General features: G+C 35.4%; 1 protein-coding gene across 1 annotated transcript in view; it reads right to left on the bottom strand.

The window, feature by feature from the left end:
• Positions 1–9,350: 9,350 nt before the first annotated feature.
• TGIF1 (Homeobox protein tgif1) overlaps positions 9,351–18,378 on the bottom strand; it is a 54,166-nt gene continuing 45,138 nt past the window's right edge. The window contains exons 7-9 of the mRNA XM_051211469.1: positions 15,059–15,808; positions 12,037–12,430; positions 9,351–10,405 (exon numbers count right to left, since the gene is read on the bottom strand). Coding sequence (XP_051071533.1) covers positions 9,649–10,405; positions 12,037–12,430; positions 15,059–15,808 — 1,901 coding nt within the window. The 3' untranslated portion in view covers positions 9,351–9,648. The remainder of the gene's footprint in view (positions 10,406–12,036; positions 12,431–15,058; positions 15,809–18,378) is intronic.

The following is an 18,378-nucleotide window of genomic DNA, read 5'->3' as shown; positions in this document are numbered from 1 at the left end:
TTATTAGTTAGCCTTTATCTGACATTCCTCGAAGTCTGCTTGTGTTCAGGTAGAAGTTTTGCGTGTGATGTTCGGAAAAAAAATTCTGCGAATAAGTCATTCAGTTCGGATGATGAAATCTTGCCGAAATAATCCACTTGAGCTACAAATCTTCATCTCAGGAGATATCATTTTTATAAACTCATACTAGGTACAGACTCGTGTGTTTCGAGCCACATGTTACGTGTGAGGGTTGGTGATACTAACTGGTTGCCCAAACCTACATAGGTGAAGTGAGGTTTGAATCCGCAACTTTGTGGCTACAAGCCAAATGCCTTGATCTTTAAGTCACCGCTCCACTAGCCACATGGTTTTTTATTGTTAGTTGAGTACATAAGTTATTCTTATTGTGGTGAAATGGGTGAGAATATATATCTTTTACAATCCATTAATACATGAACCAACCCTCGATGAACACTTGAATACGTTCCATACTTATTTCCAATTATTCCGATATTGATGCATTCGATGGGTATGTATTCAATGATAACTGCCCAATCCCATGTACGACATGATTTCTGGGACTCTCAAGTGTGATAACGTAAAACCTAGTTGACTAATTTAATTAAAAAGCATGTGCTTTCAGGTTGTAGTGGCTTGTTAATTACTGAAACCAAGTCTTGATCCTGCAGTTACCCCTCGTTGTACATAGAAACAGTGGGTAAATAATGTTGAAAACCGATTCTACAAAACTTCCATGAACTTTTGAAGGTGAAATATTATAGTTTCTCATTCAGATGACTGAAAAGTATGTGAGCATATAAATTTCTAGGTAACGTAATGTACCTTATTTACATTTTCCCTGGCCAATCTGGTTGTAAAATACTTCACCAAGTTCATCTGAGGAGAATAAATGATATTACGTCTTTGTTGTACAGACGAAAAACTAGGCCATCTAATCTATTCACGACTTCAAGTGCATAAATTCTGGGGTAATTGTTTGATTTATTTTTCTTGATAGTCTTGTAATATGAAGATAAAGAGAGCTAAATATGTGTAGCGTTGCAACTATCTGGCTGTATTTATCCCAATTAGCTTGAACTTGTTTGTTTTACGCGATAAAAGTATAAATTTTGTGAAAAGTTAGGTTTCCAATACGTGACACAAAATTCATCTATGAATAAAGACGTTCGCTTGGTTAGTTTCCTGTGAAATATTCTTTATATCACTGCATATTCCTTAAGTGTTGTGAGGAATTAATACCCGTTTGCTACTATTAAGCCATTCATCTCTAACGACCTTGCTTCTGACGGGTTTTATTATTCTTATGTTCACGTTTGTTTCTACGAAGGTTTCGCTCATTCGACTTCTGACCATGTGACTGGTTGACCTTTTCTGCGTGGATTGCCTAATTGGATGTTTGTGTCCGCTGTCTGACCTAAATACCACCCTTCCACCTAAAGCAAGCCCCAATGATGGGCAAAAACAATAACGAATACTGGACAGTTAAACCACACAGATCAAAGAACTCATCAGCATACCTATATGTATGTTCAGAGAGAGGATGAGGAACTAAAGTTTGTCTGGAGTACATTAACTGAATTTTGAGGAAAGCTACTTAGGAGTAATCGAACCAAGCACTAACTAGGAATTCCCAAAATAGTGCAAGTTAAGCCAGGTAGAACTATATGAACACAAGCGGGCGTATTGTATTTGGGATTCGTAATAAGCGGAGATCAAGTACAAATGAATCATTAGTTCATACAAATACAACAGGGGTGATGTGTCCAAATGGTTAGATCCCTTCTCTAATTAACTTCACGAGAGCATAAGTGTAAAGTTCGCATCACGTTACCATTTGTACCATTTCGACCGAAAAGAAGTCATCAGAAGATAAACTCCGTAACAGAAAGAATGTCAACGATGAGATATCTGTGAAATAGTCAGTGTATGTCTTAGTGGGAAGTGAAGTGAATAGTATATTAATATGAATTCAGGTGAAGGTAAAAATTGAATACACATGTACCATTGTGATGAACTTTAAGTCAGGAGATTCTAGCTGATTCCATGATGACATTAGATGTAGCTTCAACCAAGTGCAAGTTCATGTAGTTGGCTTTACCCCACGCTTTATTTTGTAATCTGTGATATTGGTTGGGTACCAAAATTTATGTAGACGAGATGTGGTTTGGATTCTTAACACATTATTATAAACTAGAGTCCTTTGACAATTGCTATCTTCGAATACTGATGCCTATAATCTCGAGGACATCAAACAAAAAAATATAACCATCCCAGCTAACTATATAAGCTGGTCCTGTTTCTCATAACCACTGAAGGTGCCACAGGTATTTGAAGTTTGACAACGTATTAACCAGTAACACCTACTATGAATCGTACCCACCAAGTGAAATCAAAAGACAAGCGAGGAGATTAGAAGATATACTTGACAGGCTATCAATATATCGAGGATCGACTGGTCTAATCTGGTTAGCGATCCCAGGGGATGCTGAGCACGGCGTCCCCACTCGTGATCTGATGCGGATGCATGACCGAGCGCCTTCAGCTAGGTGAGTCCATTAAAACCGATGCGGTCAGCGTCCAATGTCGAGGACGTACAGAGCTATTTCCTTACCGCTTCAGATCACTACCCCCTTGTAGGGTAATGATGACCTTAAGACGTGGCCAGCCAGAAGTTAAAACCCAACGAGTTTGTCTTTGGTAAACACTTCTGATAGCTTGCTATGCTTAGCAGCGTCTGGTCGTCTTTCCTTACCATATATTACAATGAAAATTTCGGTTCCTCAGAAACTTCATCGTTTTCTTATCGTCTCTTCCAGCCGTCCTGTAAAAAATATGTAAGTGCATGTCGAAATACACTCGTACGCGCTGGCGAAAAAAGGAAAAATTCATACACATGCGGTAGCGTAAAAGCGATTTTTAAAGAATTTCTTGCGTTTTTATAAAGAAAAAAATAAATATACACATAAGCAAAAAAATTTTAAATAAATATATAAGTATATACATATTAAGTTTTTTATCATATGTAATACAAAAGAAAATCGAGATAAACCAAACTGTTAATTGATGTCTTACGTGCAATAATCGTTTAAATGTTCTGGATTTTCACATAGAAATCCTTTAACTAGTATTTCAATTGTAGTCTAGCAGTTTTAGCCTCCTTAATCACTTAATGTCCAAAAGTGTTATCGATCGGCAAAGTCCGAGTAGCGGAAATAAATCCCCATAATCAATAGTTCTGTTAATCTTCGACATTTGATGCTGACATCATTAGTTTTAATGGACTCACCTAGCTGAATGCGCTCGGTCACCCATTCGCAGCAAATCACGATTAGGTACTTCGTGCTACACATCTACAGCCACTAGTCAGCTTAAATTAACCACTCCTCAATATTGATATTCTATCAGATATGTCTTCGAACCTCTTCACTTCTGATTTGACTAAGTTGGTATTCTTTGAATATAAAGGTATTACTGGTTAAGGCGCTATCAGTTCCGAATACTTGTAGCCTCTTTATCTGTCTTGAAGGTAGTACCTAAACACAACACTCCACTCATATGCTCAGTTGAAAAATACTTTAAAGATGTGAAGAATATGTATAATAAATACAACTTAATCCTTAACAACTATGTAAAGAAATAGGTTTTATCTCAGCGTACGGTTACCTGGCTTTCATAACCCATGATAGTTACTAGACAAATCATAAACTCCTTAGGTACAATAGGCTGGCAGGTCCTCAAACTGGCTACTTGTTCACTTGCGTTAATGTTTCTCGCCAAATATGTATTTATTCGTTTAAACACATAAATCCTTGTACAAAGAGGCACCAAAACGTTTGTGCCTCACTTAGTGAGAAAGTGAAGAGATAGAGGAAGGGAAGTGAGTATAATCAAAAAATATCATATGATTAAAAATTCGTGAATGAGAGTAAAATAGTGGTTGGAAAAGCAGTCCATGAGAAGAAAGACAACCAAGAAAAACTCTCTTGGTTACCGAAGTCCCACTCACTTATGAAAAAAAAGAAAATTACAGCAGGACCGCCACTGGCTTCTGTGATGAGTCATGTCCGATAACGTCTCAGGCCATTGAGTTACACTGTCTTTAGGACTCCGACCAGGGGGTCGTACAGAACCCTTGGATGTCAGGTATTTTTGTTCCAGTACCCTTAGTAATCTTACTTACTTACTTACGCCTGTTACTCCTAATGGAGCATAGGCCGCCGACCAGCATTCTCCAACCCACTCTGTCCTGCTTAGTAATCTGATCACCTCTTTTTGCAACCCATCCAAATGTCAGAGGATAACACAACCTAGAACTGATTGGGGTGACATTCGTTGCACATGTTCAAGCCATTGCAGTCGGTGTTTCAAGATAGTGACATCGACCGAGCTGTTGCCACCATATCCGAACGCATGTTTCCGAACCTCAGCATTACTAACACGGTGTTGCCAGTGAATGTTGGCAACCTCTCAAAGACCACGATAATCGAATTCCGAGAGTTGTTGCACATCATCAACTTAGAGACCAGGTTTCACAAGCACAAGGCAAAACTGCCCTCACTAACGTATTGTAAACATAACGTTTTACAGCTATACTAAGAAGATGAAAGCGCCAAGAATGCCCTAGATTGATTAACTTTGTTAGACCTTTTCATGATTCTACTTGAACTCCATGAGATATGAAAACATTCAATACCTGCCATAACGACATCAGGAATGTGAATTGGATGTGACTCATTTAAGTTATAATTCTCACATTGATTAGAAAATTCACTGAAAAATGAATTGCGAAGACAAGCAACTAATATGACACCAAAAGCTTAGAATTTGATTTATTTGAAACATTCTTCTCAATTATTTTGAATTTCACTCGACATGATCGGGTCATTAGAATGAATGGAATCTGATAAAGAACATTTGAACATGGTCCAGAGTTTACCTAATCAGGGACTTTGTTGACCTTCCCCTACCATAGATTTGTTCTTTACTTCAATAAGAAATATATCAATTACATCAATAAATATATTTGATTTTTCAGCGTGGTTTCGGATTTGATTGTTGGAGCACATATTCTTTCAATGCGCCGATGAGCAGTAACAGATCTACTAAACACACCTCCATTATGTTGGAGGATCGGTTTTGTTTGCGCGACTGAAATCAATGTTGTTAGACTTGTCTGCGTCGTATATTACAGTAGCGACTTCAAAAACGACTGGCGTTCATATCTTTGACGAGGATAAAATATGATCGATACATCCTCAACCAGGAAGAAAAGCAGCCGGTGTTTTTACGATTCAGTCTTTCCCGTGTTTTGAAAAACCTGCGACGTTTGATGGAAGGCAGTACTTTGGATGCAGTCGAAAGCAAACCTTTCGCTTAGTAGTTGTCGTTGCTTAGGCGAAGTAAATAATTCTAAAGACAGAGAATCTATTGCATCATTCCAGGATGTTGGAACTCTCTTCAATTTTTGAACTTTTGAAACAGTTTGCAACCAGTCTGAAATAAATCTCAGTTTTCTCGCTTACAACAATGAAGCACTCATTTGTTTTAACCGAATATCTGCGCTAGATGCTGTTCAAATGTCTATTTTACAGGACTTCAGCACAGCTGGGATCACGAACACGTGATTGGCCTGAATAGAGCGTGAGTGTATTTTCATATCAACAACTGACAACTTTTAAAATAACAATAAGGGTTGGGAAATGTATAACATAACTAATGCCTATCAGACTATCCACTAGTCTGATTAGGTAAACAATTGATCATTATTTACCTCATCCACATTTCGAAGTTCTGTAAACAGTAGTTCATCTATATCTTTAAAAAGGATCGGTGATAAGTCGCCTAGGCCTAAAATTTATTGCGCTTCTGGAGCTGGAGTTCCCTGCAAACTTGCGACTAATCAACCATCACCATCCATGGATGGCGGAACATTCGGATCGATGTTACTTGGATAGTGGGCCAGATTAACAGATCCCTGAAGAAATCTTTTAATATTCAGGACGCCAGTATGTTTTACTGATTAGTGTTCTATCACTACAGATTGTTTCACCAATATCAGGCTGCTAGCTACGATTGACTCGAATGAGTCGAAAGAGCTCCCGGCAGTTATAAAATTCACCTGCTACTTCCAGTATGTTAGCGTGGTTTTACCACGAGGCTTCTCAGTCCCTACACATACCTTGCTTAATTTCATTACCTAGGTATCTACGTCTATCATCAAACTCACTGTCAACCGTAATGAACCGATATGCCTTACGAAGTTGTAAGGAGCTTGTATAAACACAGTGCCTATGGGCGGAACGTTTCGCGAAGCTAGGGTCGACTTTGCCCGCTATATCTATAACGTCGTGTAAGTGCGGCCAGTGCTCATTCATGATTTTAAGTGGGTTTATAGCCAGCGTTAAATTCATCTTGGTTTTGATACTTCGTCGCATCAAATGCTTCTGTCGACTTGCTAACATCGATCCGCCTGGGGAGATGAATCTGTTGGGGGCCGGAACGTAAGATGAGATTAGCGCAAACAAGTGCATGGTCAGAGTACAGATAACCACTTCAAAAGAAGCAGAAGTCTTGTGCGAAAATATACCAGCTGTAGCAGATCGCTATTTGGTCAATATGAATTCAGACTTGAGTTTTAGAGGGAGACCTCTAGGTAACATATCGGAGATGGCTGCGTTGAAAGTTGTTGTTGATCAGAAACAGGTCGTGATCTGTGCGAAGCTGGAGGAGGTGGTCACTACTTTCTGATTTGAAATCAAGGATTCCCTTCCGGCCATCGAAATGACGCAGGTGATTTTCTGGATGAAGCTACAATGCTTGTTGAAAAAAAGGTATCGTTTCTCCCCTCGATTTATCACTTTGATGAGGCTATCTAATCTGACAGCATATAATTGACTGTTAATAGAGGTACAGTCCATTAGTGCTGCCTCAGTTTTTGCGTTTAATGCGACATTAACTCCAGCAAAACAAGACGAAGATGCTAAAGAGTTCACGGATTAGTGCATATGAGATAACCTGTGCAAATTGAAAAATGCAGAGTGAATATGTTATACTTCACTAGAGTCTTGAGAATGGGTCTAGGACAGGCAACAGACATCAGTGTTCAGATTTTCTAAAGACACAACCAACCGTATCTGTTATTCAATCTGCATTAGGATGCGAACGTTGAAGGAAGTCAGTTTGAATTGTGTGAGTGGTTTCAGAAAGACTGTTTCAGTAATTGTAGTCGGTGGTAGCATTCAACTTTTGACCAGTTACTAACTTCGGGCCGTTTAGAAAGACAGAACTTCCACCACTGACGAGTTTCTGTATGAAATGGGGAACAAAATACAGAAAATGGGGATAAGAGGAAATTAGCACGTGGCGCAATGTGGAGCGAAAATGAATTTTACCAAGCATTCGTGAATATGATTCGCGAGAATGTGAATCAAAGCGAAAATGTTTTCACTGGTATGAAACACCAAATTCATGTTTGGGCTAGAATGATGCATTTTGTATAGGCTGAAGCTTGTATTTTTCTTAAGTGGCCACTACCCAAGCCTTTGGCATAAATATATAATCCACAAGACAATTGGCCACTGTTAGAAGATGCGGTCCCATGTTGGTCGATGATCAAGAATAGGTTTATACTCAATTTAATCTCTCAGGATCCTGGAGCTCATATGCATCGTCGGTTTGGAATCGAATTTTCCTAACTCTTTGGGTGGGTCCTCTGTACCCTGAATACCTAAAGTGTTCAACATACATAACTTCCAATTTTAAGCTATTTGTTAGTACAAACCAGTCTTGAAAGTTCGTACTGTATTTTGGAGTTGTGAGAAATGTAGATCATTCTTGGTTACTGTGGTGTTTGTATGAACTAATGATTCTTTTGTACTTGATGTGTGCCTAATTTTGAATTCTAAACACAATACGTTCGTTCGTAATCATCTAGATCCGCTTGACTTAAATTGCGTTATTTCGGGGATTCCTAATTCGTATAATAATTAGAACATTTTTAAATATCACAGTTACCTCATGTTAATTATCATTTCAAGTTTAAATGACATCTCAACCAACTCGAGTAAAGCTGTGAGTCTTTTAAACTTTTCTAAACGTCTTACACCTAATGTTTCAACCAACTGGTTTGAAAAGCCACTAATAACACATCTCCTCTAATACTGATTCTCTGACTAACCATCATCTCTCGGTCCCGTCCCTTTAATATGTCCAACCAATTGCTGTCTATTATATGACATCCAAGCCTTTTCTATCTCTTGCTTTCACTACATTTAGAGGGGATGATCTTTTCGAAGACAAATACGTAATCCTCAGCATACAAGTTTCGGCCGCCTGAAATAGAAATCACATAACTTCAATAATAGTTATTAAAAATCTCCTATGTAAGAAAAGTAACACAGTAACTTAACACAGACACCATTGTATTTGATCAATGAGGTCCCAGTTTATTTTAATCGTATGAAATACTGTTTTATGCAGCTTAATTTGAGTCATTGGTTTGTTCCTTTTGTAACTGAGGATTTGGTTAGGGTTAGTAGGCTTTCCAGTCTTGAGTTTCTCTATATTGATTTTGATGATAAACACCTTCAAGAAGAAAATAGCTCGTTACTTGATCCCATTCACAAAGCGAAATTTATGTTATCGATGTTATTGTAAGTGCTTGCAGCCTATCCGTTTTCCTGACGAATGTGTCGTCTACAGAGTATGCCGAAATTCTAGGCCTGTTTACTGACAGGATCGATGTTACCAGCTTCCACATTACCGTTTCTGTAATTAATCCAGATATTAGTGACCCAACTAGTGTTTTTGGACTGTTTGTGTATTTTGTAGTTGAATTGGAAATATATTGTAAGATATCAGTCGATGAGTTTTATTAAAATTTGGCTTTAAAGACTAACGTGTCTTATTCATCGCCAGTGATACAAATCATTTAGTATATATATCTGCTTATGACAACTGATTAATAATTTTCATGATCACTGTACTTATTTGCCTAGACAAATCTTTTGAAAAAAGACAAAATGTAATTTAAATAAACTGATAGTCATTTAACAGTCTACATTTGTGATTGTTTAGATTAATAATCCACTAAGTTGTGTATTTCCGACCTTGAACCCTTACTGATGAACAGCTGACTTCTCTACTGAAAAGTCGGATACATATTCCATTGTAAAACTTTGAATTGGTTATAAGTAGAAATATCTTCCATCTTTTTATTCACTTGATCGATCAAATAGTCGGTGGTTTCTAAAATACATTCCTCTAGAAATGCTTGTGTTCAGTTAACTAAATATCTACCAATATTTGAAAAAAGTGTAACATTATATATTTCTAATAAATCTATTTACGAGTAATATAAAATTTTCCTGAGTTTAATAATTAAGTAAGGAGAAATATGGAGTTTTATTTATTAAGAATGAGGTAGGCTTTTCTTTTGATTGACTAATGAAAGTACTGTACAGCAGCTCACGGTGTCTTAAAGTAATTTCATTTGTTTATTTATATATGTAATATTATTTAAGAGAAAATATGTACACATTTCATGTTAATATTCCGAATGTGTACCCTTTTATTTCTTGACAATAAGCGTATTTACTCGATGTAAAGATGAATACTGCTGTAGGATGTTCCGCTGATTGGGATCATTTAAATGTATTCTCCATGTCTCGTATAAGGTATGTCAGATGAAGAAAATGAACGATTCATATTATTGGTTATATTCTCTCTTGCTAGGAAAGATAAATTCAGTGGATTGGATTCACTATGAGATATCGTATATCTTTCATTCAATGATGGTACAGTATAAATCTTAGCATCAAACTTCTTTTCAAAATCTCTGACACGTTTATCACACTTAGTATCGTTATTAGCTGTGCTGCACAGACTGCCACTTAATGACTGAATTTTGTTGTTTAATAAATCTGTGTGTTTTTCCGGTCGTGTTTTTGAATGAAAATGACATGTTTTATGTTTATGTGAATGGTTAACTCGTTGAATATGTTCTGTATGCATAAAATGTTCGTTGAAACATTTCCTCGAACGTTTGCTAGTACGAGTAATACTTACATCAGTTGTAGCAGGAGAATCAGAGTCAATAATTTGTGCTTTACTATCAAAATGTTTTGAATGTTTCTTGTTGCGGTACCCACAGTGTTTGACCGTATACATACCGCTTGATTCTGATACACTACCATCAGAATATACACTAAGAATATAATGTCTGTTCCTGTCATTTTTGGTATAGTGATCTAGAATGAGATGGTTGTTGACCATACCTAGATGCTCTTTATGTTTTCTTCTATAAAGCTTCCGGTTATCACCACGCTTTGTTCCAGTTTTCTTATTGAAATTAGTGATCATCTTAGTATTTTGCTCTTTTCCTACAGTTTTCTTCAGTAATAACCTAAAACAAAAGAAAATATTTCAATAAGATTTTCAATTCTAAAATAAGGTACAATAACTATACTTAAGGTGAATTCAGATTGTTCTAACTGCTGAAGACAAGTGAAATTTGCATATTTCACATTTGACGATGAGCCCAATTTAAGATTTAGTTTAACTCAGCAACGATGTATATACTTGTGAACTTGTCTTTTGGCAATGTTTCAGTATATGAGTACTTGTTTTGAGACTCAGTGGCCCGAAAAATGACTCTGATTTGAATTAAAGATTACGATTCACCAGTCTAAATTATAGCTATTTAACCGATAAGTCACTGATTCATGTTTTGAATTAAAACCTTTCTCTAATTACTTGTACAAATTTATTTTAGCTCTTTCTTTGAAGTTGATTAGAAAATAAGAACTCAGTTTTATAAAATTCTTGCTTGTGATGAATCTTCTTACATTTCCTATCAGAATAACACCAGACAGCACTTTCAATTGGGTAAAGGAATTATTTTATAACAGTCCTTAGTAAAATATTAAGAACGAATAAAGTCAAGTATATATTATTTCGGTTCTTATGAATATTCTTTTCATGTCATGGGGCTTGCTATTCAGTTTACAATGAAAACGGATGCCAGTGGAAAAATAAGTGAAAATGATGAAAGATTAAACTGTTTTGTTTCAGTTTACCACCTCCCTTTGATAAACATTCTTTATCCAATAGAAAACTGGATTCAAAACTGTTGTCTGATAACTATCTATAGTCTATTTCTCACCAACACTTTATGCGAAACTAGTCCAAGAAGAAGCTACTGACAAATTAGTGATTAAAAAAAAAACCTAGTGATTTACATCATTGATAGTCTCAAACTGTAAAGAACAAACGGTGTCAAGGCCTTATGGCTTTTAATAATTCTTCAGGTATTATAGTTTGAGGTGTAAAGTCCAGATCACTAACATAAGATGATATGTATGAGACTAAAACAACCATCCAAGTGCTATTCCTTTTTTCTATAATTACGAATCTTAGAATTAAAGTGTACTACTTTGTGTTAAGATGTAATGGCTTCAAGCTAATAGCGATTAACGTAATTAATAAAACCAATTATTGGTCAGTTGGCACTTTGATGTAATTAGGTTTCTTTGTGAACGCTAACCTAGTCTACTTCGAGTTAAAATGCTGAAACAAACAACATTTATCTACTTTATGTTGTGAGACTACTAGTTTTGGTAATGTGTGTGCTTCACCAATGAAAAAGTATCCAGTCTGAAAATCAGCATTTAATAAATATCCTTAGATTGCCTGTATTTGATATCAGTTGAAAAAAGCAAAGTGAAAGAAACCAGAAAGGCGATAGTCAACTATTCCACTTTATTTTCAAACACTCCAAATGTAAGATCGTGATCGTTCAACCGACTAGTTAAAATCTAATTAAATTATTTTGAAATAATGTATCCCTAACAATACGAAGTCTATGAAAAAAACTCAAGTTCGAGTCAATATATCTAAATTTACATAAATCTTTATAGAATAACAGTTACAGTTCTGCTGACTTTAGTTTTCATTCACTCAATAAACGTGCTTAAAAAGTCTATCTAAGTTTTATATACAAGAAAACATGACAAATCAATAACACCAAGAACGTACTTTGAAGGAGATCTTACAACATATTCATCTGATTTTCCCAACTCTCCCAGGTGATATTTTATTTGTTTTGATGCAGTACATGAGTTAATCAGTCTATGATCCTTTGGATAAGGTGGTGGTGGTGGCGGTGCTGTTGTGGTAGAATATTGATGATGATAATGTAATGGATGCTGATGTAATGGTAAGAACGTTGTAGTTATAGAATGTGGTATATTTGTTTGGAACTCATTATTAATTGGCTGTAATAGCTCGGTTTCGTTGCCGAATGATGCAGATCTCCATAAATTATTATATGGTACAATATCGGCATTTAACATTTGTGTTTGGGAATTATTAATATTTGAGTATAGACTTGTATGAAATAGTGTTTGTGAACAATTAGTAAACATTTGGCCTACATTTGATTAAAAAAAATTAGAATTATCACCAGCATTGTTAAATTAATTAATCAACTCTGTCATTTATGTTTTGTAACTTTGTTACTTAAAACTTGACTTTTTACTAACTTTAATCTGAATTTCTCTTACTCTTTATTTTAAGATCGAGTTATTCAGAGTCACCAAAAATTAACACGAACTGAAAATCTGTTGAGTTTCCCTTCATCTAAAGACCTTCACAAATTCAGCCATTTAGGGAATGAATAGTCCACAAATCTCTCCTAGTAATAATAATGTGTTCAGTAATGACTAGTTTCAAGAAAGTTAGAAAATATCGCGAGCTGACTGTAGTTAGCAATATGGATCATTATTTTCTTACTCACTGGTCTGAAGTTGACGTGTTCACAATTTCCTGGGTCTCATCTAGTGTGATGTCGGGTAAACGCACAACTTTAGAGTCATGATCTAAAACTAAGTGATCATTCAGTACTTTCACGTTTTAGTGATCCTACAGTTCACGTTGAAATTACATACTTATTTTATGATGTGAATACATTTGGTTTCCCAAATGATTTCATGTATTGATTATAACTTAGATGTAACTATGGGCATACGAAATCATCCATCTAACACGGTAAAATATGTAATGCACGTAATAACAACGTGATATTTTATTTATGTATTTAACTGTTAATAATATATCTACTGTTTAAATAAACCGCTATAGATGATAGTTGGTTAAGAAATTTCATGACGGTCTCAAAACAGTTAAATTGTGATAAATAATATATTTTTACGAGTGAAATCCATCAAACTGATGAATCTGAAAGTGAATCACTAATGAGTAGAAAGAAGAACACATGGTTATTCCAAAAAAATTAATTGTCTACAATTTCAACTACAACTATGCATTTTTTGTCTAGATATTATCTCAATAACTATCGATAATGAAATTTAAGTTCAAGCTCTGAAAAGATTCAGGATGATCAATAAGAAAAGTGATCCATCAAATAAGTCTTGTGAATATACTGTGAAGTGATCATTAGATAACTATAAGTTTATAACATTCTCTTCAGCAAGATTTGAGATGAGGAACAAGTACCAGCAGACTGGAAAGAAGGACTTCTGGTCAAAATACCAAAGAAAGGCGATCTCAGCGACTGTGACAACCACAGGGGCATCACTCTTCTCTCAATACCAGGAAAAGTCTTCAACGGGGTATTGTTAAACAGGATGAAGGACTCCGTAGACGCCCAACTTCGAGACCAACATGCAAGATTCCGTAAGGATAGATCGTGTAAAGACCAAATCTCAGCTCTACGGATCATTGTGGAACAATCAATTGAATGGAATTCATCACTCTACATCAACATCATTGACTACGAGAAAGCATTTGACGGCGTGGACAGGACAACACTATAAAGGCTTCTTCGACACTCCGGCGTACCTGAGAAGATAGTCAATAACATACGGAGATCTTATGATGGATTCGACTGCAAAATCATATGTGGAGAACAGCTGACGGACTCGTTCGAAGTAAGGACCAGTGTCAGGCAATTTACTAACTCTCACCCTTTCTCTTTCTCCTGGTGATCGGCTGGATCATAAAGACGTCAACACCTGTGGAGAAGCGTGGGATACAATGGACAGCTAGGATGCAGCTGGACGATCTAGACTTCGCAGATGATCTGGTTATTCGAATCGCACTTGACAGAGAAGCTTGAGATGATGTAAAAATCTTCACATATCTGAGCAGCATCGTTGATGAACACGACGGATCTAATGTAGATGTGAAGGCGCGGATCGATGAAGCAAGAGCAGCATATCTACAACTGAAGAACATCTGGATCTCGAAACAAATGTCAGCCAACACCAAGGTCAGGATTTTCAATACAAATGGGGCGGAAACCTGGAGAACTACGAAAGCCATTATCCAGAAGATACAAGTGTTTAGTAACAGTTGTCTACGCAAAATACTTCGGATCCGTTGGCCAGACACTATCAGTAACAACCTACTATGGGAGAGAACAGACCAGATTCCAGCGGAGGAAGAAATCAGGAAAAAGCGCTGTAAGTGGATAGGACACAGATTGGGGAAAGCATGCAACTGCGTCACGAGACAGGCCCTTGCATGGAATCCTCAAGGCCAATTCGGAAGAGGAAAACCAAAGAACACATTATGCCGAGAAATCGAGAGAGACATGAGAAAAATGAACAAGAATTGAATGGTACTAGAAAGGAAGTCCCAGGACAAAGTGGGTTGGAGAATGCTGGTCGGCGGCCTATGCCCGATTGGGAGTAACAGGTGTAAGTAAGTAAGTAAGTTTATAATACAACTATGGTGGATTGTTATGCACAGAACTTTGACAATCCATTCCTACGTGGTGCTGTTGATTGTTAGACTGACTTACGCATAAAAATCAAAACGTAGTTGAGAAGTTTCACTCTCTGGACCAAATGGTCGTTATCCTGATGTTTAGTAATTCGTATATTGACGTAGTTGAAATTTTTTAAAATTTCAACGATCTCTCGTAGTATTTCTACTTAGATAATCAATGATTTGATGGTAAGATGTAACTATCATTATTTACCAAAGTAAACAAATAATTTTAAATAAAAGGTGCTAACTAATGAAACCAACCCACTTTTATTCATTATTGGGTAGCATATTAACTGTTGAGAATTAGTTTGCCAATTTATTTGGATTTGTTGTTGTTGATTGATGAAAGGAACCGTTTCACAATATGATCCGAAACATTGAGGATTAATAGAATTCACACATGGTGCTTTGTAATACTGGTTTGAATTTTGTGATATATTGTTATTATTATTATTATTATCATCATTACTGTTAGGTACATCAAAATGGACACTTTTTGTACTATTATTATTATTATTATTGCTATGGTAATTATAATCATTTGATTGAAGTGAGTTTCTACTAATTGATTGGGGGATCAGTGGTCTATTTTGTACATAAAGGGAAGATTGATTGATATCTGAAGTACATTTTTCATTTTTATTTGATCCTGGGTAGGATTCAGCAAGCGTACTTAAAGTACCATCAGTTGCACTACGACCTATCATATATTTTCCTAATCCATTTTGTGTGAAACATTCTTTGTTCATGTCTGTTTTTTGCTCTTGGTTTTTTAAGTTAGATTTAACATGATCTTGTGAAATAATATTTAATCCTTTCATTGTTTTAAACGATGACCAGTAAACGATTGACTTGTTGGGTATTTGTATTGTTCGTAATTTCTTACGATAACAATATTGGTAACATGAATATGCAAATACAATAACAACAAAAGAGACTAGTATAATACATCCAATTATCAGTGTGTTAGCTGTTGAGCTGATTGGGAAAAAAGGTGGTAAATTTGTTCTGTTGTCTATAGATGTGACAGAAAATAAAACAATATATGCCATAGTTTATTTATCAAGTAATTTAAAAGGAAAAATAAAATCTAGATGAAATAAGAAAAAGTCAAGTTTGAAGACACGTTCGTTTGTTACTAGCTATCGCTGAAAGAAGGTCTAGCATAGGAATTAAAGTTTTCTCTCTAAGGTTTACAATTTGTTTAATACGGACAGTAGTTCCGAAAATAGAATCAAAACTGTATACATATTCTAATGAGCTCTGATTTAAAATCAGTTACTTCAGTAACTAATCAGAGTGTGAAGTATTAAAACTAGAGTACAACCGTTTCTCAGATAAATTCACTTTCAGAAAATCTCAGTATACAGACATTTTTATATTCGTACAATTGAAGTGAGAGAATGTTGGCTTATCAGTCACAGTACTCCATTTTCAGTCAATAAATAGTAGATCTAAACACCATTCCACTCATTTCATCTTGACCAGCCAAGTATTATCATTGACGTACGCATTTTAAAAAATCCCGTCTCATTATTAAGTACACGAATACAAACTTGTTAATTAAGTTAAAACTTAAAGATGCTCAAAAACACAGAATATTTAACTAAACGATTGCTTTCATTAACTTTTTGGTCGGACCCTGCAGTTATAAGTCCATAATTATTACGTTATTTTAAATAAGCATAAAATAAGGCATGCTAGTGAGCTAATGTTAAATGTTAAAAATGGTAAATTAAAAACGTATATAATGTGTAAAACTCTATGTTTATTTAACAATCACTGTATAAAAAAATGAATTTAACATGCAAATACAAGGAGATAGTCTCCCAAAATATACCGAGATTTTCAGATTACTTTTACCAGAATTATATAAGATAACAAGATAATAGTTTATCACCAAGTGTATGAACATAAAAATTATGTAATTAAGTACTACTTACTTATTAGTAAGATGATTAAAATACACAAATTTTACGATTTCTGTATGCTAAAATGGTGTGAGCCACTGTTCTGTCGGTTTTTATATCCTTTCTGTAACATCCTTTCCAAAAATGGTTTGTTTGGAGTTTTTGTTGGGGATGTTAGATCCCCAGAACTCACTTGGTAAATGCCTTAATTTTATAATTTTATTTTGGAAATTTAAATTTCCTTGTTTTCGCGCCACAAGCGCACTTTTCACCTTCATGTCGTATTTCCCACTTGGGAGAATCTTTAACGCTATTTTTCCTACGCTTCCCAAGGACAGTTTTATGCTGTATATATATGTTTGATTTGTGTCTGTTATTATTCACTCGTGTCTCTGGCTTACGGAATATACTTTCCCGTCCCAAGCTTGGAATTCTTCCTCTAGCTAGCTGGGCTGGGACGCATCGGTCACAAGTCTTTGTTCCGTTCGCATGCTAAGTAAACTCGTAATAGCTTCAAACCTAGCAGTTTTATATGCATAGTTGTTAGCTTTTGTTTCAATTACTCAGCTATGTAGAACATACTTTATATATGTAACAACGATCAAAAATAGGTTTACATTTGAGTTTAACTTAATGTTTCAGTAATAACTCTTGATTATTTACACCTGAAAAATCTTTTGTACATGTAAACCTCATCATATAGTTTTCGTGTATAGATAAATGGTTTTATGAAATAAACAGTCCGTCAATCTTATTTTTATTCTGTTATACTCGTTCACTGGAGATTATAAGCTTTGTCGGCTATCAACAAAGGGATACCGATGTACAGCAATAAAAGATTTATTTAAAAGCTAGGTGATTATTTCAATGTTAAAATGAACGACGATGACATTAGATGCCTATATTCCGCTATGGCGAATACTCATACAAGGAAATGAATTTCCCCTGAGAGTAAAAAATTATTTTATTACAAGTTATCCTGAATCAACGTTTTTATGTAGGGTAATATGTGTGTAATTTAGGTTAGGAATGAATGTTAGATGATGAATGAATGTAAAGGAAGAAATGATCGATTAATTCAAGTTGCTACACTCTGAAATAACAGAAAATTAGAAAATTATGAAAGGTGAGATGAAATAAAACGATATTAAAGCAAAGTATAACTGTAATAATCATATGTCGTGAGGTAGCCATAATAATTGTGGCAAAACCTTAATACCATATACTACAGGTCTCTTTTCTTCTAGCCTTGCAGGCCTGAGGAGATGAGTCCTAAAAAGGAGATTTATTGGGAGAGATTAAAGAAGATTAATTGATGTCCACGTCAATTCAATTATATATCGATTGAATCCAGCGGTTTATAATTATAAAATCTACCAAAGTGTGCAGTCGTCACTCATGCACAAAACCACAGTAAATTTATAACCATAGTGATAAGTCCATTATTTATTTGAAATTGAATAGTATTCTTTATTTTCACTATTTTGATTTTCGGAACCTTTAACGACTTTTCAAAAAAAATTTGCCGTTTTCCGCTTAAATCATCTTTTAACAACTGTGTTTGATTTAAAATAGTCTGAAATTCAATAAACTAGATTTCTGAACAACTGAAGCAGTCGGTAAGTTCTCATAAAAACGAAGCTCAGGGGTTCTTTGAATAGTATTTAATAATGAT

Source organism: Schistosoma haematobium, chromosome ZW (assembly GCF_000699445.3).
Source record: "Schistosoma haematobium chromosome ZW, whole genome shotgun sequence".
NCBI lineage: Eukaryota > Metazoa > Platyhelminthes > Trematoda > Strigeidida > Schistosomatidae > Schistosoma > Schistosoma haematobium.
Note: the sequence above shows the minus strand (reverse complement) of the source record. Positions and strands in the feature narration are given on the sequence as shown.